Source organism: Macaca nemestrina, chromosome 1, assembly GCF_043159975.1.
Source record: "Macaca nemestrina isolate mMacNem1 chromosome 1, mMacNem.hap1, whole genome shotgun sequence".
Lineage (NCBI taxonomy): Eukaryota > Metazoa > Chordata > Mammalia > Primates > Cercopithecidae > Macaca > Macaca nemestrina.
Window position 1 is genome coordinate 86,606,649 of NC_092125.1, and position 24,902 is coordinate 86,631,550.

The 24,902-nt window shown below is 61.4% G+C and overlaps 1 protein-coding gene and 1 long non-coding RNA gene across 29 annotated transcripts in view; one reads left to right on the forward strand and one right to left on the reverse strand.

Annotated features, from left to right (window-relative positions):
• The window catches only part of LOC105499675 (obscurin, cytoskeletal calmodulin and titin-interacting RhoGEF), a 166,334-nt gene extending 141,682 nt beyond the window's left edge, over positions 1 to 24,652 (forward strand). For 22 of the 28 annotated variants that reach the window (XM_071081777.1, XM_071081828.1, XM_071081836.1 and 19 more), the window contains 26 exons: positions 8,050 to 8,226; positions 10,985 to 11,084; positions 11,375 to 11,562; positions 12,076 to 12,188; positions 12,403 to 12,571; positions 12,811 to 12,892; positions 12,978 to 13,178; positions 13,891 to 13,951; positions 14,354 to 14,431; positions 14,740 to 14,912; positions 15,154 to 15,180; positions 15,859 to 16,011; positions 16,111 to 16,156; positions 16,597 to 16,674; positions 16,940 to 18,965; positions 19,811 to 19,891; positions 20,205 to 20,315; positions 20,469 to 20,636; positions 21,576 to 21,698; positions 21,882 to 22,052; positions 22,670 to 22,751; positions 22,929 to 23,168; positions 23,310 to 23,533; positions 23,726 to 23,801; positions 24,065 to 24,214; positions 24,389 to 24,652. In XM_071081777.1, the coding sequence (XP_070937878.1) occupies positions 8,050 to 8,226; positions 10,985 to 11,084; positions 11,375 to 11,562; positions 12,076 to 12,188; positions 12,403 to 12,571; positions 12,811 to 12,892; positions 12,978 to 13,178; positions 13,891 to 13,951; positions 14,354 to 14,431; positions 14,740 to 14,912; positions 15,154 to 15,180; positions 15,859 to 16,011; positions 16,111 to 16,156; positions 16,597 to 16,674; positions 16,940 to 18,965; positions 19,811 to 19,891; positions 20,205 to 20,315; positions 20,469 to 20,636; positions 21,576 to 21,698; positions 21,882 to 22,052; positions 22,670 to 22,751; positions 22,929 to 23,168; positions 23,310 to 23,533; positions 23,726 to 23,801; positions 24,065 to 24,214; positions 24,389 to 24,566 (5,276 nt within the window). In that variant the 3' untranslated portion in view covers positions 24,567 to 24,652. Of the gene's footprint in view, positions 1 to 1,615; positions 1,659 to 5,072; positions 6,747 to 8,049; positions 8,227 to 10,984; positions 11,085 to 11,374; positions 11,563 to 12,075; positions 12,189 to 12,402; positions 12,572 to 12,810; positions 12,893 to 12,977; positions 13,179 to 13,890; positions 13,952 to 14,353; positions 14,432 to 14,739; positions 14,913 to 15,153; positions 15,181 to 15,858; positions 16,012 to 16,110; positions 16,157 to 16,596; positions 16,675 to 16,939; positions 18,966 to 19,810; positions 19,892 to 20,204; positions 20,316 to 20,468; positions 20,637 to 21,575; positions 21,699 to 21,881; positions 22,053 to 22,669; positions 22,752 to 22,928; positions 23,169 to 23,309; positions 23,534 to 23,725; positions 23,802 to 24,064; positions 24,215 to 24,388 lie in introns of those variants that run through there. The other 6 variants (XM_071081754.1, XM_071081820.1, XM_071081845.1 and 3 more) reach the window with 4 other exon arrangements.
• Positions 1,705 to 4,619, reverse strand: LOC105499673 (uncharacterized). The gene is made up of 2 exons (XR_011615239.1): positions 3,654 to 4,619; positions 1,705 to 3,376 (listed from the first exon to the last, which is right to left on the reverse strand). It is a non-coding gene; the product is annotated as an uncharacterized lncRNA (long non-coding RNA).
• Positions 24,653 to 24,902: the final 250 nt, after the last annotated feature.

Here is a 24,902-nt window from a genome sequence, read left to right on the forward strand (position 1 = left end):
CATCTTTAACCCAGCAGCTCTGCAGCCCGAACAGGCCCTGGCAGGCCTCTGCGGGGTGGGCGCTGCCCCCTTGCTTGTGGATCACGCTGCGCACGGCTGCACTCCTCCCATGGTCGCAAATACTCACTCTGGCCCACAGCTGATCAGGTGGCAGTTTAGGTACATGAATGAAGGTGCCAGAGAGTGTATGGGCCCAGAGGTGCCTGGCTGTCAGCCCCAAGTACGGGGAGGATGAGTGGGGAGGCCCTGGATTTTCCCATCACTCTGTAGTTCCCATCACTGGCCTGCAGGTGGTGGACACATTGGCTTTCTCTGGGGTCAGCTTAGTCTAAACACACAGAGCCTTTTGGTTGGATCTCATTCTCTCCTCCCATGGGCACTCCTCTCTCCAGGGGGAGCCTGTGAAATACACACTTACACATATGTATACATGTGCATGCACACACATATGCATGCACGTACACACATTTGCACATGTGTGCCCAGAAATGCACAGTACGTGTGGCTTGCAAGTGTACATATAGATGCAGGTAGTCCCTGAAATTCATGTGCTTCTCATCTGAGACAGGTGTAAAGCCTTTCTCCACATGGCAATCTAGCAAAGCAGACGGTGTCCCACCCCCGACCCAGAGCCGTGAGGCCGTGTGCCCCAGGCCACGTTACTTAACTTTTCTGGGCCTCCTGCTTGTTTTTTTCCCTCAGGGTGCTGGGAAGGGTCACTGAGATGTGAAGGTGCTGGTGGCCTGTGGACTGTCCACTGGCCAGCTGGCTAGGGCTGGGAGGGGGCCATCTTTGTGCCCTGATGATTCTGCCTGGGAGCTGCAGAGGAGGAGTCCTTGAGGTGAACTGGAAGGAGGAGCTGCCTGATCCCAGATGCGTCCCATCCCATAGCTGGAACCACAGGCCCCATCCTGCTGGCTCTGGGGAGGGAGGCAGCTAGGAAAACCAAGAGAGACCATGGAGTGTGTGAACTGAGGATGCTCCTATAGGGAGATTTGGGCTGACGCTCACTCGGAGCTCAGCACCCTGCCCAGGCATCCCCTGGGGCTGTTCTTGGCAGGACTTCTGTGGCTTTGTGCCACAAAGCTCAGGTGTGCCACTTTCAGGACTCCAGAGTCCCTCTCTCCTGAGGATTTTTTGTAACAGAGGCCCCAACTGCCTCAGCCTCAGTGTAGCTGCTGGCTCCCTATGCAGCCACAGGCCATGTATTCCCTTCTAGGACTTGGTTTCTGTGTCTGAGAAGTGGGATTGTAGGTCTGACAAATTCACAGGGCTCCCTTGGCACATGGGTTGAAGGAGAAGCTGGGATTTCTGTGCTGGGAGTGTAGGTAGGGTCTTCATTCTCCCCCCAGACCCTCGAGACCCTGCAAGACCCTCGAGAGGGACAGTGGGTCCTGCCTTCACGAGGGAACACATTGTCCTCAGCCCTCATTCCACAGCCACTCAGGACAGGCATCGTCACCTCCATGTCAGAGACCAGAGAACTGGGGCTCTGAGTAGACAGCCTGCCCAGGGGCAGCTTAGCAGGCGACTATAATGCTGTGCCACTCAGATAGCTCAGCCCCCAGCACTGGCTGGTCTGTAACCCTCGCTATTCCGACTGTTTTCTTTGTAGTCACTGAGCAAGAGACTAAAGTCCCCAAGAAAACCGTCATCATGTAAGTGCAGGCGTGTTCCTAACCTTCCTTCTGACTGCAGTGCCTCCTGCATGCCACTGACCTGCCTGGATCATGCCCGTGTGGCCTAGCCACCTGCTTGCCGCCTGTCTGCTCACGTAACATTCACCCTCTGACTGCCAGCACCTTACAGGTACTTGCAGTTACCTTGCATAGGCACCTTCCCCTGGGGCCTCGATTACCTCCACACTTCACAGCTCTCTCTTCCAGGGCCTCAGTACACTCCATGGTCCCACTATTTCAGCAGAGTAGACTTATTCCACACACTTCACAGTGGTTCATCCAGGGATTCATCAGGTGCTAGGCCTGACAGCTGCTTTCCTCAGTGGGCCAGAGACAGAATTCTAATCCTCAGCACCCTGGGATTTACGACAGTGTTGTCCAACAGAACTTTCTGTGATGATAGAAATGTTCTATATTGGCTGGGCACAGTGGTGCACGCCTGTAATCCCAGCACTTTAGGAAGCCAAGGAGGTCAGGAGTTCGAGACCAGCCTGGCCAACATGGTGAAACCCTGTCTCTACTAAAAATACAAAAATTAGCCGGGTGTGGTGGTGGGCCCTTGTAATCCCAGCTACTCGGGAGACTGAGGCAGGAGAATTGCTTGAACCCGGGAGGCAGAAGTTGCAGTGAGCCAAGATCATGCCACGGCACTCCAGCCTGGGTAATAGAGCAAGCTCTGTCTCGAAAAAAAATAAAAAGAAATGTTCTATATCTCCCCTGTCCACTACAGTAGCCACTAGCTACATGCGTCTTTTGACGCATCTGGAATGTGTCTAGTGTGATTGAAGGACAAATTTTAAATTTTAATTTTTGTTCATTTGAATTTAATTTGCATAGTACACTCATAGTGGACAGCACAGCCTTAGGGCCCTTAGAGGTCCCCAAGCCTGATTTTCACATTTGGAAGATGGGGAAACTGAAGTTCAGGGAAGAGAGGAGGTTAGCTCTGGGTGGCTAATGATTGGAAGCCAGCGGAGATCCCACTTCCCCAGTGCCATGCCCACCATCCCTTTCTTCATCCTTCAGTGCCTCAAGGATTTAGCAAAATCACACATGCTGCTGCTGATGAAGTAACACAAGAGGACCAGAACTGGGTGAACCCATAAATGTAGGGTTGGTTTTGACCTGAATAATCTGAGAGGACTTCCAATAGAAGGTGTGTGCAGGTGGGAGTGATGGAAGAGCTTGCAAAAGCCAGGAGGCAGGAAAGACTATGGTTTCCTAAGGCCAGATGGCTGAGAAGCTCCAGCACGGGAAAACTCTTAGTTCTCAAGGGGCCTACAACCTCCAAAAGGGGCCTTCAGTTGGCCCTATTATAGGAAAATCCCATTGCCAGACATTTGTTGAGATCCTGGGTTAACCCTTCTTTGGCTTTCTCCCTCCTTCCCTAAAGCAAGTTGCTTCTATGATGCCACCCCACAATAGATGGGACTGCCTGGATGCTCGTGAGCACCCCACTCCTGGAGGTATGCAACGGTGCCAGAGCCTCACATAGATTAGTTCTACATTTTGTCCCTTTGGGAGCACTATTATTATCTACATTTTATGGATAAGAAAATGGAGGAGCAGAGATGGAGCCAGAATGCCCCACTGGCAAAGCTTCAGAGGCGACTCATGCCTAGGGAAGGGAGGACCAGGTGATTTACAAGCATACAAGTCCAGTCTGTTCCAGACTTAGGAAGGTGGGAACCCTCACCCTGCAAAGAAAAATTTACCCACTCAACTTGAGGAATGGAGGGAGCCAACTGCATAGGCATAGCGCTGAACCCAAGGGTGGACCACACAGGTAGAGGCACCAGGGAGGCAGTAGACCCGAGAAGGAAACAGGGCTTGGAGGCAGACCCCATGTGCTGTGCTTGCAGTATCAGTACAGGATGCCCATGTGTCCTTGTGCAGGTAGCAGTGAGTCCAGCATTTGGGGGGATATTTAGGAGTCCCCATCCCCATCCACCTGTTGGGCTGCACTCAACTTACCACCCTGCATCAGCATGCAGCAGATCGGGCAACGTGAGGTGAGCAGATGGGGCCTGGTCCAGGCTCTCAGCAACAAGCGTACTGCCCTAGAGCCTGCGTGTAAGGCAGGAAAGCAGCCTGTGGGCATGAGTGGGCCACATCTCTGAGCCTCAGCTTCCCCATCAGTTAAGTGGAATACATCACTCCCTCCTTAATAGCTGAGGGCTGGAGGAGGCAGGACCTGTCATTGCTGTGCACCCCAAGGGGTGGTCACACATCTCTGGGCTCATCCCTGGGAGCAACTGCTTCCAGATGGAGCCCTGAATTAGACAAAAGCAAAGCTAAACGAGAGAGAGGCAGTACCTTGGACAAAGAAGACAGCTGGCAGTAGCTCACGTGGTGACAACTTGTCACCTCATACGTACCACATTCCTTGCCCTGAGCCTGAGGGAAGTGCAGGGCTGAGGGCAAAATGAGTAATAGGCAGGGAACTGGTATGTGTTGTGTGTTACTCAGCACGTTCTGCTTCCCTACCTGTTACTCAGTTTGCTCTCAGTGCTCAGCAAGGTCAGGGACACCGGGCACCAGAGGAGGACCTGGGCTGACTGCTGCACTTCTCCCTCTTGGCCCCAGGCAGATTTTGAGCCTCTTTGAGCCTCTCTGTCCCCTATGAAGTGGGATCAGACCCTCTCCCAGGTTACTACAGAGTCAGACAAGAGAACTTGCAAAGTGCTCCATGCACAGCCACATACAGCCGACCTTGCATTCTGCCTCCATCACTCCTCCCCAGTCCCATTTTGGGAGATGGAACCAGGCAGGAGGAGGGGCTTGTCTGACATCACACGGCTCATCACGGCCAAGCCAAGTCTGGGGCCAGGTATCCAGCCAGGTTTCTTCCTTGGCCTGCCTAAAGCCTTTCCAGGCCTCACACTCTCAGACCCAAAGGCTAGGAGAAAAGGTCTGAGCTCAACCCCCACCCCGCCCCCGCGGCATCCCTGGCTGAGGATTTTCGGGGTGTGCAGGCCCTGCCCTCTTAGAGTTGGCCACTCACCGTCCCCCATGATACAAAGCACAAAGCCTGCTGGTGGCATGGACCTGGAGGGGAGACTGTCACTGGGGCCACTGCACTTAGGATGTGACCCAGTTTTTGGAGGCACTTGCCTTTGCAGTGTGGCACAGGCCTCCCCATATACCTCACCTCTTGTTTTCAGATCTGCACACCAGAGACTGAGGTTGGCCACATGGGACCTTGTGCTTTGTTTCTTTGGTTCTATGGCAGGGGGTGGGGGACTCTGCAGGTTGGGCTCACATGCATGTGTAAGAGTTCTTTGTGCACTCTCACCGCTTGCTTGCTGGTACAATAACCTGAGCTCTTACGCTGCCCTGGCAATCCTGGGCACTGTGCCCATCTTTTCTTGGGCCCTCTCCTCCCTCCCCCAGAGAAGAGACCATCACCACTGTGGTGAAGAGCCCACGTGGCCAACGACGGTCCCCCAGCAAGTCCCCCTCCCGCTCACCTTCCCGCTGCTCTGCCAGCCCGCTGAGGCCGGGCCTACTGGCCCCTGACCTGCTGTACCTGCCAGGGGCTGGCCAGCCCCGCAGGCCTGAGGCAGAGCCAGGCCGGAAGCCCGTGGTGCCCACACTGTACGTGACAGAGGCCGAGGCCCACTCTCCAGCTCTGCCCAGACTCTCAGGGTCCCAGCCCAAGTGGGTGGAGGTGGAGGAGACCATTGAAGTCCAGGTGAAGAAGATGGGCCCGCAGGGTGTGTCTCCCACCAGAGACGTGCCCAGGAGCTCATCAGGGCATCTCTTCACGCTGCCCGGTGCCACCCCCGGAGGGGACCCCAATTCCAATAACTCCAACAACAAGCTGCTGGCCCAGGAGGCCTGGGCCCAGGGCACAGCCATGGTCAGCATCAGAGAGCCCCTCGTCTTCCACGTGGATGCCAGAGGCAGTGTGGACTGGGCTGCTTCTGACGTGGGCAGCCTGGAGCTGGAGGAGACCGGCGTCACCCTGGAGGAGGAGTGCACCATGGAGGAGGCGGGAGAGGAAGAGGGGGAAGACGGAGATGCCTTTGTGACGGAGGAGTCCCAGGACACACACAGCCTTGGGGATCGTGACCCCAAGATCCTCACGCACAACGGCCGCGTGCTGACACTGGCTGACCTGGAAGATTACGTGCCTGGGGAAGGGGAGACCTTCCGCTGTGGTGGCCCTGGGCCCGGCGCCCCTGATGACCCTCCCTGCGAGGTCTCAGTGATCCAGAGAGAGATCGGGGAGCCCACGGTGGGGCAGCCTGTGCTGCTCAGTGTGGGGCATGCACTGGGTCCCCGAGGCCCTCTCGGCCTCTTTAGGCCTGAGCTCCGTGGGGCATCACCACCAGGACCCCAGGTCCGTAGCCTTGAGGCCACCTCCTTCCTCTTGCCAGAGGCCCCGGCTCGGCCTGTGGGCAGTGCTCCCTGGACGCAGTCTTTCTGCACTCGCATCCGGCGTTCTGTGGACAGTGGTCAGAGCAGCTTCACCACAGAACTTTCCACCCAGACCATCAACTTTGGGACAGTGGGGGAGACGGTCACCCTTCATATCTGCCCAGACAAGGATGGGGATGAGGGGGCACAGCCCTGATGCTGCTGCTGTGGTGGCTTGGGGCAGCAGGGAGAGGGGCGTGCCCTTGAGGCCTAGGACGCTGCCCAGCCTCAGCAGCAGCCCCTAGGAGCCTCCTGAGGGCCTCCCTGTCCCTGGTCCTGGGCCCTTCTTACCTCACTCAACTTCAGCCAGGAGGACTGGGTGGCGCTTGTAACGTCAGAATGACTGGCTCAAAGACCTCAGCTCTGGGCTATTTCCTCTTAGCCTGGCAGGAGCCTTGGGACTGTGGACGAAGGATGTAGCCTTGGGCATTTGTCCTGTTCCCATGTGGGCCAGGTCCATCCCTCCTGGTCACAGCTGCCAGGCCTGACATGGCCTTGCCTCTTCTGCAGTCTTGGTGACTGAGACCCTTGGGTGGGTGCTTCCCAGCTCTGCAGGCCCTCCTGGCCTTCTCTGCAGGGTGGACATGGGGTCTGTGTGTGGGCAGCAGCCTGTCTCTCAGCAAGAATAAAGTAGCTTCCTGCACACCTCTCTGACTCTCCTTGCCTCTCCACTGGGCAGCCCTGGGTCCCCTCCACCTGCAGCCCTCAGGGGAGCCCATACCCTCATCTGCCTTTGACTGTGAGGTCCCCTGGCTGGCCACTGCCTGTGGAGTCCCGGCCCACCCTGGTTCTGCGACAGCTGGTTCCCATCATGGAGAGGCCACTCACAGGGGCACACGGCATGGCCAGAACAGCCAATCATGCTCCTTCCTAGCATGCTGGGTACCAGGCAGGCCTTCCCCAGCCCTGGGCAGCTGGGACTGTTGTCATGGCAGACGTGGGGATGTGGTGACCCCATAGGATCTCAGCATCAGAGGTCAACTTCATTGTCTCTGGCCGGACGATCCCAGCACCATTAGAGGACAACCCCAAGCCCTCCAGCTCCAAGGCTGGCCCGGGGTCCTGCTGACTGCGTTGGAGTGAGGAGGGTAGAGAGGAGGGTACCCTGGCAATGTAGAGAGCAGCCCAGGTCTCCTCTCCAGGCTGGCGACTGGGGATGCGGCAAGGGCCCTCAGCAAGGGCTTGAAGACACAAACAAGGCGGGAGGCTTGGGGCAGGTGACCTGCTGGACCCGTGTGCGAGGTGCCTGGCTGATGGCCAGGTGGACGGGGAGGCTGCTGAGGGGGAGCTGCCAGTGGGGACCGTGCCCAGCAGGGCTCTAGAGGAGTCTCTTGCAGCCAGCAAGGGGCCAGGTGGGGCGGTCGGGGCTGGGGTTGCAGGCAGAAGGGAGAGCAGATTTGGGTCACAGGTGGAGAAGAGAAAGCCCCTGGCAGGCGAGTTCAGGCAGGGGCTGCCCTGGGAGGGAGGGCCCATCCCCAGGGAGGGGTCCACGGTCATGGCTGCCTGGACACCCACTGAACCCAAGCTTCCTCTGGTTCTCGCCTTGGCACCAGGCTGTGCCCAGGTTTGAGGAGAGGCCAGCCCTGGTAGGGGGTTGCGATCAGTGGCAGAGCCAGGGCCTGGGGCAGGTATCCAGGCCCGGCTGCTCCCTGGAGGTGGTGACACTCTCCTGAAGGTTCCCGGGGAGGATGGGCCTGAGCTCGCAGGGAGTCTAGGAGGAGGAAGTGCCTGCCTGCAGCATGGGTCTGTGGTTTTTTCCTCTCTGTGTCCCAGGCCTCCACCTCCAGGCAGCCTCCTGAGAGGGGAGTGGGTGGGGAGGAGCCCAGTGTTGGACCACCTGGGCAGTCTCTGAGGAGGGGGACGGGGTTCCTGGAGACCCCTCCGGAGGCTGCAGCTATCCCAGACCCCTGGGTCTCACCTGCTCTTCACTCATCTGCCTCTTCTACAGACACCACCCTGGAGCGAGTGGACCAGATCACATCCGTCCTGGAGAGACTGCTGGGCCCCAGGGTGCCAGGCCCCTTCACAGGGGACCTCACTGGCCCCAGCCCCTGCCCCGGGGGGGCACCTGCACTCCAGGAAACCGGCTCCCAACCTCCAGTCACTGGATCTTCGGAGGCACCCGGTGAGGCCCAGACGCATGCTGACAACAAAGTCCCCCAGGGATTGACCCCAACCTGGCTGTGCAACGTGAAGGGTACCCATCACATGGGCATGAACTGGCTAGGCCCCAGTGACTCCGATTTGGAATCCCAGTGGCTCCATGCACTGGGGGTCCTGGGCCAAGCCTACCTCTTGCTTGGCCTCAGTTTCCCTGTCAGAATCTTGGCACAGAATGGGTTCTGGAAGGTTCCTCCTGCTCTGAATCTGTTCCAGGAGCCAGAGGCTTCCCATGGTTGGCCTGTGATGGCAAATTCAGGTGCCCTGTGCTCCTCAGTAGACAGGGAGGAGGGGGAGCAGGGGGTGAGAAAGGGGAGGAGGAGACAGGGGAGAAGTAAGAGGGAGAGGAGGAGGGGGATGGAGGGGGCAGAAGACAGGAAAGGAGGAGGAGGTGGAGGAGGGAGGGGCAGAAGCAGCCAGTACCCCAGACAGACCAGATCAGACTGGCTGCTACAAGAGCCAGCTCTGTGGGTCACTCAAGCCCCTTCCCCCAGGTGTTGGGGGTCTCCTGTTTTGAAGCACTTTAATGGCTTCTTCTTTTTTTGTCTTTGGGACGGGGTCTTGCTCTGTCACCTAGGCTGGATTGCAGTGTGCAGGGGTGCGACCACAGCTCACTGCAGCCCCAACCTCCTGGGTTTAAGTGATTCTCTCACCTCAGCCTCCCAAGTAGCTCCCATGCCACCATGCCCAGCTAATTTTTTTATTTTTGGGTAGAGATGGGGTCTTGCTGTGTTGCCCAGGCTGCTCTCAAACTCCTGGGTTCAAGCCATTCTCCTGCCTCAGCTTCCCAAAGTGCTGGGATTACGGGTGTGAGCCTGGCTGCCCACCTGCCCGAGCCCTGGCCTCGCTCCAGCCCGGTCTTCAGGTCCCCGATCAAGGAACTTTTCCTAAAGGGACAGATAGTGCATCTGGGGAAACTGAGGCCTGGGTTGGGGGAATCTCATCCAAATCCCTGCTGCTCACCGAAGGTGGATGGGGGCCTGGAGTCAGGCGTCCAGAGAGCCATAAGGACGGGGCTGAAGCGAGGCCAGAGCTGGGGCAGGATGGCAGCCAGGCTCCTCCCCTGCCCTGTCCAGCATCCTCTGCATCTTGCTTCTGTGGGCTTCTTGGGTCCATGCCCTTCTCCTTTTCTTTTGGCCCAGCCCCAGCCTTGGTTGTCTTCACACAAAAGACCATCACGGCCTTGCATCCTGTGTGCCTACCCACTCTGGTCACCCCACACCATCTTGCAGGGGCTTCCCTGATGCACCCTCCCTGGCCACCCCTACCTGGTTCCATCACCTTGGAGAAAGGCCGTCAGGCTGGAGCCAAACAGGATGAGACCTCCAGGGCTCAGTGCCCTCCCCAAGGACAGCACGGGACAGTCCCCCACCATGGTCTCACGCTTAATCCCCTGAACACATGCTCCAACAGTCCCACAGTCCCTATGCTGCTTCTGTGGCCTCCCGCAGGCCAGGTGGCATAGGGTTCGGGGCAAGCAAGCCGCCTTCCCCCATGAGATGAGAAGGCCAGCCCCTCAGGTCTGCTTCCCCACAACAGGCACAGAAGCCCCCAGGCCTTCAATGAGCGCAGGCTCCTCCATCTAGCTGCCTGGGCACCCTGGGGCCACCTAGGGCTAAGGGGCGTCTCTCTAGGCCCCAACTTGGTGTACATTTGCTCCGTTTGCCTATCACGGGGCTGGCTGGGAGCAAGGCCTGGCCCAGGAGAAGGGGCACGGCATCCCTGTCACCCTGGGAAATGGTCTCTTCTCATTCTTCTGCCTGTCACTCTTCCCCATGCAGTGACTGAAGGCCGGCGTCTGTAAGGGAAGGACAGGCCGAGGCTGGGGCAGGGGTCTGGGAGGACTAGCCCTGGCCCTCACTTGAACTCTGCCTTGTGGGTGGAGTGTACCCTGCCGCATCCAATGGGCTGTGTGCCAGGGCCACAGTGGTTGAGCAGACAAACCCGCCCTAGGTGCCGCTTGGCCCATCCGGGGCAGATCGTGGGCTCCTTCACAGGCCTGACGCTCGTTCACTCTGCCCGATGCCTCTGCAGAGTGGGCATGGGTTGGCCTGCTCTGGCCATGACCCCACCCGCCCTGCCTGTGGCGGACACCCTTTCCACTCGTCCACCTGCTTGAAGCTCAAGTGTATTCCCACAGCCACCTGCCCTGCCTGCGCTGCCTGTGCCACTGGCCGGGGCTGTCCCGAGCCCCACTCCTCTACCCAATCTGCCCTGGGTCTCTCCTGTCCTCTCCCTCACAGCTGGGTGGAGTGGTGTCAAGGGCCCTACCTGTGACCTCTGGGCAGCCCCATGGGGTGATGCCCTGGCCCTCTGGATCCTGCCCACCATTGCTTGCATGCTAGGAACTGTTGAATGCTCCTGGCACACACGGTGCTGAGACAGAGCTGCCTGTCCTGCCTGGCTGTCAGGGAGTGTTCTAGAGGGCAGAGGCCACCGCATCCAGTTGTCAGTCTGGCGGGTGGGCAGGGGACCCTCAGGGCTGGTGGCACCAGGTCGGATATGGAGGGTGCTTGGCACCTGGGCTCTGCAGGGTGGCTAACTGCACATGCTTGAGCTGTGGGCTGGGTACTGGGTTTGGGGCCTAGGACCTTGCCAGGATCTCACCCACAGCCCAGGGCCCCGGGAGCCCAAAGCTCTGCCTGGGCTTTCCTAGCCTGGGAATGTGGGGACCAGATGCGGGTACCACCTGGGCTCCATCTCATGAGGCCCTCATCTCCCAGCAGCCGTGCCCCAGAGGGTGCCACAGCCCCTCCTCCACGAAGGCCCAGAGCAGGAGCCAGAGGCCATTGCCAGAGCCCAGGAATGGACTGTGCCCATTCGGTAACCACCCCAGACTGCTGGGTCCTTCACTGGGGACCAACCCCAGGGGACATCTCTGGGCAGGCAGGGCAGGGCACGAGTTACTGCGGTGTCCTCACAGCCCTCCACTCTTTGCCAGCATCTACCCCAGGCATGGCAGGTCTGGGAGGAGAGGCCACCCTTGGGATGAGAGGTGTTGGGGGGCCCCCTCCACACTAAGGGCTGGGCACCCGTCTGTACATCTCATCCCAGAGAGGCTTTGCTGCAGCCCCTTCCTAGTGGTGATGAGCAGGGATACCCTATCTCATCAGGAGGCCTGGCTGCTCAGAACGTGTGGGGGCCTGGCAGAGCCTCACCCCACTTCCTAACCCCAGGATGGAGGGTGCAGCCAGGCCTGGGGCAGGCACAGGGGAGCTGCTCTGGGACGTCCATAGCCACGTGGTCACGGAGACCACACAGAGGACCTACACATACCAGGCCATCGACACACACACCGCAAGTACGGGGTTGGGCCCAGCTGGGTTATAAGTGTGATCCCCATACCCCCTGTCCAGGGCTGGGGGGCATTTGCACATCTGCAGAGGCCACCCAGCCTGTCTCAGCCCTGCCCCAGCCTGGGACGCCCACATTCTACTCACTGTGTCCCTTCAGAGGGGCCAGAACCCTCCACTGGGGAGACGCAAGTGGCAGTGAACTTGGTGTTAATAGGATCCTGTCCCTGAGAACGGCAGCCAAGTTAGTGAGCTCCACTGGCCCCACCAACTCCTCCTGATCACCTGGCCAGCTGAGGTCAGAGTGGGAGAGGCAGTGGTTCCATTGAAGGAGCACCCATAACTGTCAGAAGCCTGGGCAGTCAGGATGGGGTGCTGTTGCTTGGGCTGTGGGGGGCGTTCAGTTGCCCACAGTGTATCTCAGGGCCTCAACAACCACCCAGGCATGGTGGGCTGTGGCTGGCACCCAGGGTTGTGTGGCTGGGGAGGTGGTTTCCATGGTTCCCTCCCTGCCCTCCCAGGGCCCCCATCCATGCAGGTAACCATCGAGGATGTGCAGGCACAGACAGGCACAATGGCCCAATTCGAGGCTGTCATTGAGGGTGACCCACAGCCCTCGGTGACCTGGTACAAGGTAGGTGTGCAGGTCCAGGTGAGCGAGATTCGGGAATGGCCCCAGGATCTGGGGGACCCACGGGAGATGGGTGCAGTCCACACTGTGCACTTCCTCCCACATCCCCTCCAGACTGGACACACAGCAGGTGTCGGAAGCACTGCTCAGTGAAGGGTGGGGTGATGGGGTCCCCCAGAGTGGGCTGATGGCAGCCCTGCTGATCCTGTGCCTCCAGGACAGCGTCCAGCTGGTGGACAGCACCCGGCTTAGCCAGCAGCAAGAAGGCACCACATACTCCCTGGTGCTGAGGCATGTGGCCTCGAAGGATGCCGGTGTTTACACCTGCCTGGCCCAAAACGCTGGTGGCCAGGTGCTCTGCAAGGCAGAGCTGTTGGTGCTTGGCGGTGAGTTGGTCGACCCCTCCTGGGCCCAGGCTCTGCAGCTGGGCTGGCCAGGTACAGGTCTTGTCTCCATGGGGCAACCTCTCTTCCCATTGGTGGTACCTGGGTGGGTGTGGTCCCTGGGTGGGTGTGGTCCCATAGTCTTGGGTCCAGGAAGCAGCTCCCATTAACATCATAGCACTGGGTTCCGTGGGGATCAGGGTGGTCACCTTTGCCCATACCAGCTGCTTCCCATTCCTTAGGGGACAATGAGCCGGACTCAGAGAAGCAAAGCCACCGGAGAAAGCTGCACTCCTTCTATGAGGTCAAGGAGGAGATTGGAAGGTAGCACCTAGCCCCCTTTCCCCTGGACAGCCAGATGGCTCCTTTCCTCAGGCCACCTGGGCTCTCCTCACTCCGTCTTTCCTAGGGGTGTGTTTGGCTTCGTGAAAAGAGTGCAGCACAAAGGAAACAAGATTTTGTGCGCTGCCAAGTTCATCCCCCTACGGAGCAGAACTCGGGCCCAGGCATACAGGGAGCGAGACATCCTGGCCACGCTGAGCCACCCGCTGGTCACGGGGCTGCTGGACCAGTTTGAGACCCGCAAGACCCTCATCCTCATCCTGGAGCTGTATCCTGCCCTCAGCCCCTGAGAGGGCTTGAGGAGGGGCATGCAGGGCCAGGCCAGGGCTCAGAGGAGCCATGTGCTTGGTGTCCCCTGCCTGGCTGGGTGGTGGCGACAGCCACCCAGCCGGGAATTTGGGTGGGGAGTCTTCTGTTCCACGGGGCAGTGACTGGAGTCCCCAGGGGGTACTGGTGGCTAGCTGGCCCTGATGACCTGATGCCCTCAGCAAGGATGGTGGGGGTCCGCTCCCACTCTGTAGATGGCCTCTTAGAGAGGAAGGAGCTGCTTGGCCTGGCTACTCTGGGGCACACCCTGCCACCCACGTGGCCTTGTTTTGGAGGTCTCCTCTGTCCTCTGGTGCTCTTGACGGTGTCAGCCGGACACATGCCCCACTGCCCCAAGTCGGTGTCCTCTTTGCAGGGAGAGGGTGCTGGATGGGCTCTGTACAGAGGGGACAGGATGCCCCCTCCCACTGTGCCAGTGCAGTGACTGCCCTCAGTCCCCAGCGTCAGCCTGCAGCCCCTCCCTTTTCAGGGCTGCATGCCATCTGGGGTTCAGAGGGGTCCCCACTCCACTCTCCTCAACCCTGAGCATCACCCCCTGCTGCCCCCAGAGATCAGATGTGCCCGTAGTCCTGACCACCTCATTGTGAGTGTGGGTTTCTGGGGGCAGGCAGGTTTCAGCCTCCCAAGCCTGTTTTTCCTTGATGGGATCCCAGGTGCTCATCCGAGGAGCTGCTGGACCGCCTGTTCAGGAAGGGTGTGGTGACAGAGGCCGAGGTGACTGGGCCGCCGCCTGCCACTGCCCCAGCCACGCACCCTACCCCAGACCCCTCTCAGACACCAGGTCCCTGCAGATACAGTCCCAGCCACAGCCCTCTCTAGCTCAGGAGCCTCTGGGGCTCCCCATGGCCTCCAGGGCCTGTTGACCCCTCAGTCAGGCTCTACACGGCCTGCCACCCCGCCTCACTTGGCCAGCTGACCAGCCCTGCCCACCCCTCCCCCACTGAGGGTCACAAGTCCATCGTATCCTCCCCACCTTTGAGGGATCTCCTGGCTTAGGGGCACACAGGACGCAGGAGGGCTTTGCATATCAGCTGCCGAAGCCAGGAGGAGGCCGGACTTGAAGTGGAGAGGGAGGCTGGGGCTGGGCTCCCACCTGAACAGCAGCCCTTGCTACAGGTCAAGGTCTACATCCAGCAGCTGGTGGAGGGGCTGCACTACCTGCACAGCCACGGCATTCTCCACCTGGACATAAAGGTTAATATGTCCTCATCGCTGCACCCCAAAGCCTGGGACCTGCAGGCCAGTGGGGCAGGCTCACCACTCCCAGCTTCACTGAGAGGGCTTGCTTGCCTCCAGGGACAGGGAGCTCACCACCTCCAGGCAGCCCTTTCGAGTGGGGTGTGGCTCTGGTGGAGCAGAGGCTGTCCCCAAATGGCTGCACCAGGTGCTCCCCACTGCCTCACCCTGTCCCCGGGCCTCTGGGTGTCCCCACCAGGCCCACCAGCCCCAGGAGTCACCCCTTTAGGGCATGGCTCTCACTCACTCCCAACTCTCCCCGACAGCCCTCTAACATCCTGATGGTGCATCCTGCCCGGGAAGACATTAAAATCTGCGACTTCGGCTTTGCCCAGAACATCACCCCAGCAGAGCTGCAGTTCAGCCAGTACGGCTCCCCTGAGTTCGTCTCCCCCGAAATCATCCAGCAGAACCCTGTGAGCGAGGCCTCCGACATCTGGTGAGTGGGTGGCTGGGCCAACGGGTCTGGGTCTGCAGCTTCTCTGGGAAGCCGGTCCCCACAGATGGCTGGGCCCTCTCCTCTGCCCCAGGGAGGCAGCAGGCAGCCTACTGGTCAGCCAAGGGGTCCTCCCTGAACCCGTCTCCTCCTACAGACCTGGGCTCCCCGCTTCCCTGTGTGTGTGCCTCTTACCTGAGGGCCAGGCCTGGGGCGACGCACAATGTGTGGTTTTGTCTTGCAGGGCCATGGGTGTCATCTCCTACCTCAGGTGAGCAGAGCCCTGCTCCATCAGCTGACCTAAGACCCCTCCCTTGTAGGCCCACTGAGGGCATGTGCACCGCTGGCTGCTCCCCAGATCAGAGACCCGAGACCCAAGGGGCAACTATCTTGGGAACAGGCGGTCAGCCAACCCTGATAAGAGGTTCCTGCCCAGAGGGTCTCACAAACACCCTGTCATCAGAGGGCTGTGCCGGGTCACGAGGCAGCCAAGCCACTGCCCTGCAGGACTGGGGGTTGTCCAGCAGTCACTCATAACAGCCACTGCTGCCCTGAGGATGACGGTGGTATAGACAGCCTGGACCTCCTCAGCAAGTTGATCCTTAATTCCTAATTCAGGCTGATCTTGATGCCTGCCCCAGACTGGATCCCTATTTCAGACTAAGGCTGGTGCCCACCCAGGCTGACCCTACACCCCTGCCCCAGCCTGAGCCTGGATCCCTATCTCAGACTAAGGCTGGTGCGCACCCAAGCTGACCCTATATCCCTTCTGCTACTTGAGCCCAGATACCCCAGGCTTGGTCTGGGTCCCTGTTCCAAGCTGAGCCTGGATCTCTCTGGGCAAATCAGAGAAACTTGCTGGGATTCTCAGAGCTAGATGGGAGTGGGACTAAGAGCCCATCTGCAGTCAGGGCCTCATCTGAGGGCTGGACCCTCCCTCTGCCTTCAGCCTGACCTGCTCATCCCCATTTGCTGGCGAGAGTGACCGTGCCACCCTCCTAAACATCCTGGAGGGTCGCGTGTCATGGAGCAGCCCCATGGCTGCCCACCTCAGTGAAGACGCCAAAGACTTCATCAAGGCTACGCTGCAGAGAGCCTCTCAGTGAGTGCGCACCCAGGCTTCTCCTGCCCGGGGCCAGTCAGCCCTGCCCCAGGGGGCAACTGACCACCTGACCCCTCCTGAGCCTTCCTCTCCCTGCAGGGCCCGGCCTAGTGCAGCCCAGTGCCTCTCCCACCCCTGGTTCCTGGTGAGTATCAGGGTCAGCCCCACACTATGCAGGCGGAGCCTGAGGCCAACAGGGGCAGGGCCTCTGGGCAACAGGGTGTGTGAGCACAGAACTGTGGCTGTGGCCTGGACTCTGCCCAGCCCAGAGGACGTTTGTCCCTGTACTTTAGTGAGAGGGCTGTGGGAACCTCAAGCTGGAACCACGTTTCAGTGCCCCAGCCCCCAACGCCCAGCAGGAGGCAGGGAGAACTGCGAGGAGCTCAGGGACAGGGGGTCACTGTCACCTCTGACCTCTGGCCTTTGCCATCTGCCCCACCTGGACATCTTGGGTGAGGGCTGTGGTGTCCTGGATCCAGGGGATCCCAGGACTGGGGCTGCCCAGCAGGGCTTCCATCATGGGAGGGGCCCCTATCAGGGCACCATGGTCTCCCTGCTATGTGGCTGCCCACCTCGGTCTCCCAGAAATCCATGCCTGCGGAGGAGGCCCACTTCATCAACACCAAGCAGCTCAAGTTCCTCCTGGCCCGAAGTCGCTGGCAGGTGAGCCATGACCATCTGAGTAGGGACCAGTGAAGGGGAAACTGAGGCCCCACAGGGCCAGCTGCGCACCTAGGAGTGCAGGGAAGTGGGGCTGGGCTCCTTTGAGCATGCTGAAAGGAGATGGGAGTCATCTGCTGGGCACAGTGGGGATGGGTGCACAGAGTCCCATGGTGCAGGAGGGCGGAATGACTGTGCCCTGGGGGCAGAGGACCCCAGAGCTCCTGGGTCTCCCCACCTGATGCCTGCTGCCCCCATGCGGTTCCAGCGTTCCCTGATGAGCTACAAGTCCATCCTGGTGATGCGCTCCATCCCTGAGCTGCTGCGGGGCCCTCCTGACAGCCCCTCCCTCGGTGTGGCCCGGCACCTCTGCAGGGACACTGGTGGCTCCTCCAGTTCCTCCTCCTCCTCTGACAATGAGCTTGCCCCATTCGCCCGGGCTAAGTCACTGCCACCCTCCCCGGTTACACACTCGCCACTGCTGCACCCCCGGGGCTTCCTGCGGCCCTCGGCCAGCCTGCCTGAGGAGGCCGAGGCCACTGTGCCCTCTGCCGAGGCCTCAGCTCTGCCTGCATCTCCTGAGGGTGCTGGGCCACCGGCCGCCCAGGGCTGTGTGCCCCGGCACAGCGTCATCCGCAGCCTGTTCTACCAGCAGGCGGGTGAGAGCCCTGAGCATGGGGCCCTGGCCCCGGGGAGCAGGCGGCACCCAGCCCGGCGGCGGCACCTGCTGAAGGGCGGGTACATTGCGGGGGCGCTGCCTGGCCTGCGCGAGCCACTGATGGAGCACTGCATGCTGGAGGAGGAGGCTGCCAGGGAGGAGCAGGCCACCCTCCTGACCAAAGCCCCCTCCTTCGAGACCGCCCTCCGGCTGCCTGCTTCTGGCACCCACTTGGCCCCTGGCCGCAGCCGCTCCCTGGACACAGAACATGACCCTCCGAGCACCCAACGCTGCTCCCCAGAGGCCTGCTGTGAGGCACAGCGACTGCCTTCAGCCCCCTCCGGGGGAGCTCCTATGAGGGACATGGGGCACCCTCAGGGCTACAAACAGCTTCCATCCACTGGTGGCCCCCCAGGCACTGCTCAGCCAGAGAGTCCATCCCTGGACCACCCTTGGGGGCAGCCAGCCCCTTTCTGTCATGCCAAGCAGGGTTCTGCCCCCCAGGAGGGCTGCAGCCCCCACTCAGCAGTTGCCCCATGCCCTCCTGGCTCCTTCCCTCTAGGATCTTGCAAAGAGGCCCCCTTAGTACCCTCAAGCCCCTTCTTGGGACAGCCCCAGGTACCCCCTGCCCCTGCCAAAGCAAGCCCCCCGCTAGACTCTAAGATGGGGCCTGGAGACATCTCTCTTCCTGGGAGGCCAAAACCTGGCCCCTGCAGTTCCCCAGGGTCAGCCTCCCAGGCGAGCTCTTCCCAAGTGAGCTCCCTCAGGGTGGGCTCCTCCCGGGTGGGCACAGAGCCCGGCCCCTCCCTCGATGCTGAGGGCTGGTCCCAGGAGGCTGAGGATCTGTCCGACTCCACACCCACCCTGCAGCGGCCTCAGGAACAGGTGACCACGCGGAAGTTCTCCCTGGGGTGTCGTGGGGGCTACGCAGGTGTGGCTGGCTATGGCGCCTTTGCCTTTGGTGGAGATGCGGGGGGCATGCTGGGGCAGGGACCCATGTGGGCCAGGATAGCCTGGGCTGTGTCCCAGTCCTCAGAGGAGCAGGAGGAGGCCAGGGCTGAGAGCCCACTGCCCCAGATCAGTGCAAGGCCTGTGCCTGAGGTCAGCAGGGCTCCCTCTAGGAGCTCTCCAGAGCCCGCCCCATGGGAGGACGTCGGGCAGGTCTCCCTGGTGCAGATCCGGGACCTGTCAGGTGATGCAGAGGCGGCTGACACAATATCCCTGGACATTTCCGAGGTGGACCCCGCCTACCTCAACCTCTCGGACCTGTACGACATCAAGTACCTCCCATTTGAGTTTATGATCTTCAGGAAAGTCCCCAAGCCCGCTCAGCCAGAGCCACCCTCCCCCATGGCTGAGGAGGAGCTGGCCGAGTTCTCAGAGCCCATGTGGCCCTGGCAAGGTGAAATGGGCCCCCACGCAGGCCTGGAGATCACAGAGGAGCCAGAAGACGTGGATGCGCTGTTGGCGGAGGCTGCCGTGGGCAGGAAGTGCAAGTGGTCCTCACCGTCACGCAGCCTCTTCCACTTCCCTGGGAGGCACCTGCCACTGGATGAGCCCGCGGAGCTGGGGCTGCGTGAGAGAGTGAAGGCCTCCGTGGAGCATATCTCCCGGATCCTGAAGGGCAGGCCGGAAGGTGAACCCCCACCCCACCCCAGGCATCCTTCACGTCCAGGGGCCCCCATTCTGTAACTGGGGCTACTGCACTCCAGGTGACGGCAGGAGGCCCCCGGGGCACCCCCGCCGGTGTCCAGGTGCTGCCCACACCTCCTGTCCCTGCCTCAGGTCTCTGAATCTTGGGGTCACCTCTCCAGCCCTGACAACCCTCCCCACGGGGCAACTGAGACCCAGCCCTGGGACCCAACATAGCTGAGGAGGCCTGGGGAGGCTGTAGGTGGTATGCCCCTGGGGAAAGCATTTGAAGGGGCCAGAGTCTTCCTGAACCAGAATCCTTCCTGACCCCAGAGTCCTCCCGACCAGCCCCAGACCCTCCCTGACCCCAGACACCCCAACGCTGTACTCTCCCAACCCCAGATCCTGCCTGACTGCAGACCCTCCTAACCCCAGATCCTCCTGAGTCCTCCTTGACCCCATAGTCCTCTCTGACCCCAGACCCTACCTTACCCCAGACCCTCCCCAACTCCATGCCCTACCTGACCCCAGACTCTCCTGACCTCAGGCCTTCCCTGACCCCAAAACCCTTCCCAACCCCAAAACCCTTCACAGCCCCATAGTTCTCCCCGACCACATAATCCTCCCTGGTCCTGGACCCTCCTGACCCCGTGCCTGGAGGTGGGGAGGGTGCCTGATATTCGTGTTTCCTCTGTGGCCTGGAAGTCTGAGGTGTGGGCAGCGGGCCAGCCGACCACAGTTGCTTCCTGTCCCAGCTGCTCTGGGTCCTTGCAGCCAGAGGCGGCTGGTGCTACCCAGAGGGGCCAGGCCTCCTGACCATGATCTTCATCGGCCCCCTTCCTCCTGCAGGTCTGGAGAAGGAGAGGCCCCCCAGGAAGAAGCCAGGCCTTGCTTCCTTCCGGCCGTCAGGTCTGAAGAGCTGGGACCGAGGTGAGCAGGCCTAACACAGAGACCGGGCCCCATTGCCTCTCAGGGTCCCACCAGCATGGCCAGACAGGTGGGGAGCAGGCTTGCACTCACAGGGGTGTGGGAACCGATGAGGGGTCCTGGTGGGTGTGGTGAGCTGAGCAGTCTTGGAGGACTTCCTGGAGGAGGAGGTGGTGGTGCAGATGGGCCAGTCTGGGGAGTGGGGAGTGGTGGGTGGTGGGGCAGGGCTCCTCCTGGTGTCCCCACTGCGGGGTCCAGGCCATGCTCTGGGGCCTGGAGGTCACCCCTGAAGGCTGATCTCATCCTCCCTCCTCAGCGCCGACATTCCTAAGGGAGCTCTCAGATGAGACTGTGGTCCTGGGCCAGTCAGTGACACTGGCCTGCCAGGTGTCGGCCCAGCCAGCTGCCCAGGCCACCTGGAGCAAAGGTAAGAAGCTATTCCAGGGGCTGGGGGCTGGTGAAATCGGGTGAGTGGCCATCGCCAGCCCCACAGGATGCCTCGCTGTCCAGAGGGAAACTGAGGCCCAGGGAGAGGTGTGAGGCCTGGCTGTGGCATGAGGCTTGCTCTGTACTTTTGCAGATGGAGCCCCCCTGGAGAGCAGCAGCCGTGTCCTCATCTCCACCACCCTCAAGAACTTCCAGCTTCTGACCATCCTGGTGGTGGCAGCTGAGGACCTGGGTGTGTACACCTGCAGCGCGAGCAATGCGCTGGGGACAGTGACCACCACGGGCGTCCTCCGGAAGGCAGGTGCGTGGGCCACACTGGGGGTGGGCTAGGGAGGCTGGGCCAGGGGTGCTGGGAAGCCTCATCCTCCGTGGAATGCTTCCGGGCCCGTGCATTGGCCGCTGAGGCGGCCGCTCCCCGACCCTGAGCAGCCCACATCCCTATGGGGCCAGGCACCGCACACGGCCAGGGCTGCAGGAGGCCCGAGAAGGTCAACAGAGTTCTGACCACACGGGCTGCCCTGGGCTGGCGGGAGGTCCTGAGCTGGTTCCAGCAGAAGAAACCAGCCTTGGGAAGGACGGCCGGATGCAGTTGCTGACATTACAGGGCTCGGAAGGAAGCCTGTTCATCCACGCTCCCTGCCAGGGAGAAAGCCCATCCCATTGGCCACTTGCCAGGAGAACTGAGTTTCTTGGGCACATGACCCATTGCATCATCTTCCCATGTTCCTTCCACGCCCATCCCTCCAGCCCATGCAGGAGTGGGCTGCTTCCAGTTCCATATCTCAATCAAAGTTGAGTTCCAAGCACAACACAGTTCCCTGGGCATGTTTCTGAGGTAGTCAGGATGCGGGCTACAGGCCTAGCTCTGGGACCCCTGGCCCAATGACCAGAGTGGGCCAGCCTGCCTGAACCTGTGTAGGGCAACCCAGTGAAGCCCAGCAGCCCCACCAGGGCCCCTCTGACCAGAGCCTGGGCCCCTGCACAGGGTTCTGGTCACACCGCGGTGAATGGGCCAGCCCAGGAGCGGGTTCTGGCAGGGCAGACACCTCCCCAGCCCCTCGCCAGGAGAGGCCCCTCCTACCATTCCTCACTGTGATTGGACCCTGAATGAACAGGACCAGGGAGGGTGGGCTCCAGAGCCCTGGTAGCTGCCAGGGTGAGGCAGGGGCCAGCCAGATATTGCCCCCTGGAGGCTGGGTGCCCACCCTGGAGTCACTGACCATTGGGCAGTGCCTTGCAGAGCGCCCCTCATCCTCGCCATGCCCGGATATTGGGGAGGTGTACGCGGATGGGGTGCTGCTGGTCTGGAAGCCCGTGGAATCCTATGGCCCTGTGACCTACATTGTGCAGTGCAGCCTAGAAGGTATGAGGTGGCCCCTGCGCCCAAGGCTCCGGCCACCCCTCATGGGGGCCATGTCGAGGGGCCCTTGGGGAGGTGCCTGGCCTGCTCTGTGCCCGTGGTTGGCCTCAGGGAAGGGTTTCTCCACCCCCACTGATGTGGTGTGCAGAGGCCTCAGTAGCCCCTCACGTGCTCCTGTGTGGCCAGGTGGCAGTTGGACCACACTGGCCTCCGACATCTTTGACTGCTGCTACCTGACCAGCAAGCTCTCCCGGGGCGGCACCTACACCTTCCGCACGGCATGTGTCAGCAAGGCAGGAATGGGCCCCTACAGCAGCCCCTCGGAGCAAGTCCTCCTGGGAGGGCCCAGCCACCTGGGTGAGCCACACCACACTCAGGGCTTGGAGGGTGGGAACAGCAGCTGGAAGACCCAGATTATGCTCCCTCCTGTGCAGGGTCTCCATAGTTGTCCACTTCCTTCTGGGGAGAGACCTGCTCCTGGGCTTGGCATTCGAGGCCTACACACTTTAGGGGCTACCTCACCCCCAAGGCCCCCCTTCACTCACCTACACTTCCATACACTTGTTGGCGAGCCCACAAGTCCATTCTGCTTCATGCTGAATGTTGGTAGTGAGTGTTGATAGTGACTGCCCCTTGCTGCCTCTAGCTTTGGTGGAGGAATGCTGGGGTTGATTAGTAATGTCTGTCCTGGGCTCAAGACAGACAGAGAGGGCATGATTGCTATGGGTGGTCCATTCTCAAATGCCCCTGCAGCCCTCATACACACCCTCACTCAGGTTGGCTCTCACTGTTTGTTGTACCCCCTCCCTGTGCCCATACCCCCAGAACCTGAGGAACAAAAGGTGGGAGTGTGTAGGAGCTCAAAGCCCCAGTTGTCAGGGTACCTGGGAAAGGGTGATGGGAGAGGTGGGGAGAGCTGGGGCTGTGGGGATGCCCTCTTCACCCCCTCTTATGGCCTGCCCCTCCTCCCACAGCCTCTGAGGAGGAGAGCCAGGGGCGGCCAGCCCAACCCCTGCCCAGCACAAAGACCTTCGCATTCCAGACACAGATCCGGAGGTGCAGGGGCCTCGGGGGCTGCAGGCGGGTGGGGCCAGGGCCTGGACCCCCCCTTGCTGGCCACCCATGGCCCCACACTCACCTTCTCGCTAAGCTGGGCTCCTGCTGTTCTGAGTGTTGGGAATCGGGGAATGGGAGGGGATCACCCACCAGCCTGACCGCTGTCCCCTTGAGCAGGGGCCGCTTCAGTGTGGTGCGGCAGTGCTGGGAGAAGGCCAGCAGGCGGGCGCTGGCGGCCAAGATCATCCCCTACCGCCCCAAGGACAAGACGGCAGTGCTGCGTGAATACGAGGCCCTCAAGGGCCTGCGCCACCCGCACCTGGCCCAGTTGCATGCAGCCTACCTCAGCCCCCGGCACCTGGTGCTCATCTTGGAGCTGTGCTCTGGGCCCGAGCTGCTCCCCTGCCTGGCTGAGAGGTGAGGGTGGCCTGGGGTGGCATGGTTGAGCTGATGGACTGATGGACGCAGGCCTCTGGGGTGGGGCCGAGGACCAGGCCCCTCTGCACAGCCCGGTGGCCCCCACCCTGGAGCCTGGGCTGAGCAGCTTCTGCCCCCCAGGGCCTCCTACTCAGAATCGGAGGTGAAGGACTACCTGTGGCAGATGCTGAGCGCCACCCAATACCTGCACGCCCAGCACATCCTGCACCTGGACCTGAGGTCTGAGAACATGATTATCACCGAATACAACCTGCTCAAGGTCGTGGACCTGGGCAATGCACAGAGCCTCAGCCAGGAGAAGGTGCTGCCCTCAGAGAAGTTCAAGGACTACCTAGAGACCATGGGTACGTGTGTGGACAGTTGGGGGGAACTCACCTGGGGCGGGGGGCAGGAAGAAGCCCCCTCTCCTCCAGTGCTGTCCCCTCTCCCAGCTCCACTGCCACCCACTCAGCCGCACACCTGGCCCACACACCTGTGCCTCCACCTGTCCCACCTGTGCCCCTCCACCTGAGCCCAACCACATGTGCCCCTCCCAGCTCCAGAGCTCCTGGAGGGCCAGGGGGCTCTTCCGCAGACAGACATCTGGGCCATCGGTGTGACAGCCTTCATCATGTGAGTCCTCCAGCCTGTCTGGGAGTTACTAGGTGGGCTGGGTAGTCTCCTCCCTCCACCCGAGGGTGACCTCACGGCCCCTGCACCCCCATACCCGAGGGTGCCCTCACGGCCCCTGCATCCCCGTCCACCCGAGGGTGACCTCACGGCCCCTGCTCCAGCCACCCGTGGGTGACCTCCGTGCTGCTGCATCCCCCCCCCCCTCCGCCCTGGTCTACCCGAGGAGGGTGACCTCAGGGCCTGTGCACCTGCCACCTGTGCAGGCTGAGCGCCGAGTACCCGGTGAGCAGCGAGGGTGCACGCGACCTGCAGAGAGGACTGCGCAAGGGGCTGATCCGGCTGAGCCGCTGCTACTCGGGGCTGTCCGGGGGCGCCGTGGCCTTCCTGCGCAGCACTCTGTGCGCCCAGCCCTGGTAAGGCGCGCCCCTCTCCTCCTTCTTCTCCCCGCCCTCTCCTCCTTCCGTCCCGCCCCGCCCCGCTACTCCCTTTCCCCTCCGCCCTCTCCCCTCCCCGTCCCTCTCCCCCTTTCCACTCCCCTTCCCCACACCCCTCCAGCCGCTGGGCCACGCGCTGTTTGTCGGTTCCAGGGGCCGGCCCTGCGCGTCCAGCTGCCTGCAGTGCCCGTGGCTGACAGAGCAGGGCCCGGCGTGTTCGCGGCCCGCGCCCGTGACCTTCCCTACCGCGCGACTGCGCGTCTTCGTGCGCGACCGCGAGAAGAGACGGGCGCTGCTGTACAAGAGGCACAACCTGGCCCAGGTGCGCTGAGGGTCGCTCGGGGCCGCACCTCTCGGTCTCCCCGCTGTGGCTAGCTGCAGACGCGCCAATAAAAACGCACAGCAGGGCGAGAAGTCTTCTGTCTCTTTGCATTATTTTCTTTTGGGAAGGGGAGGGAGTGAGGGCTCTGTCCCCGCCTTTCTGGCTGGGACGCCGATCAGGCTGCCCAGCTGTGTCTGGGCCTGCGAGGCCCTTAGAAGGCGTCCTTAGGGGTCGCTCCCTCACTCCCATGCTCCGCGCGTTCAGCCCCGCGGGGCGTCTCCATCCTCACACCCGTGCGCGTTTATTCCAGCCGCCGTGCGCCTTCCTCTCTTCCATCACGCTGAC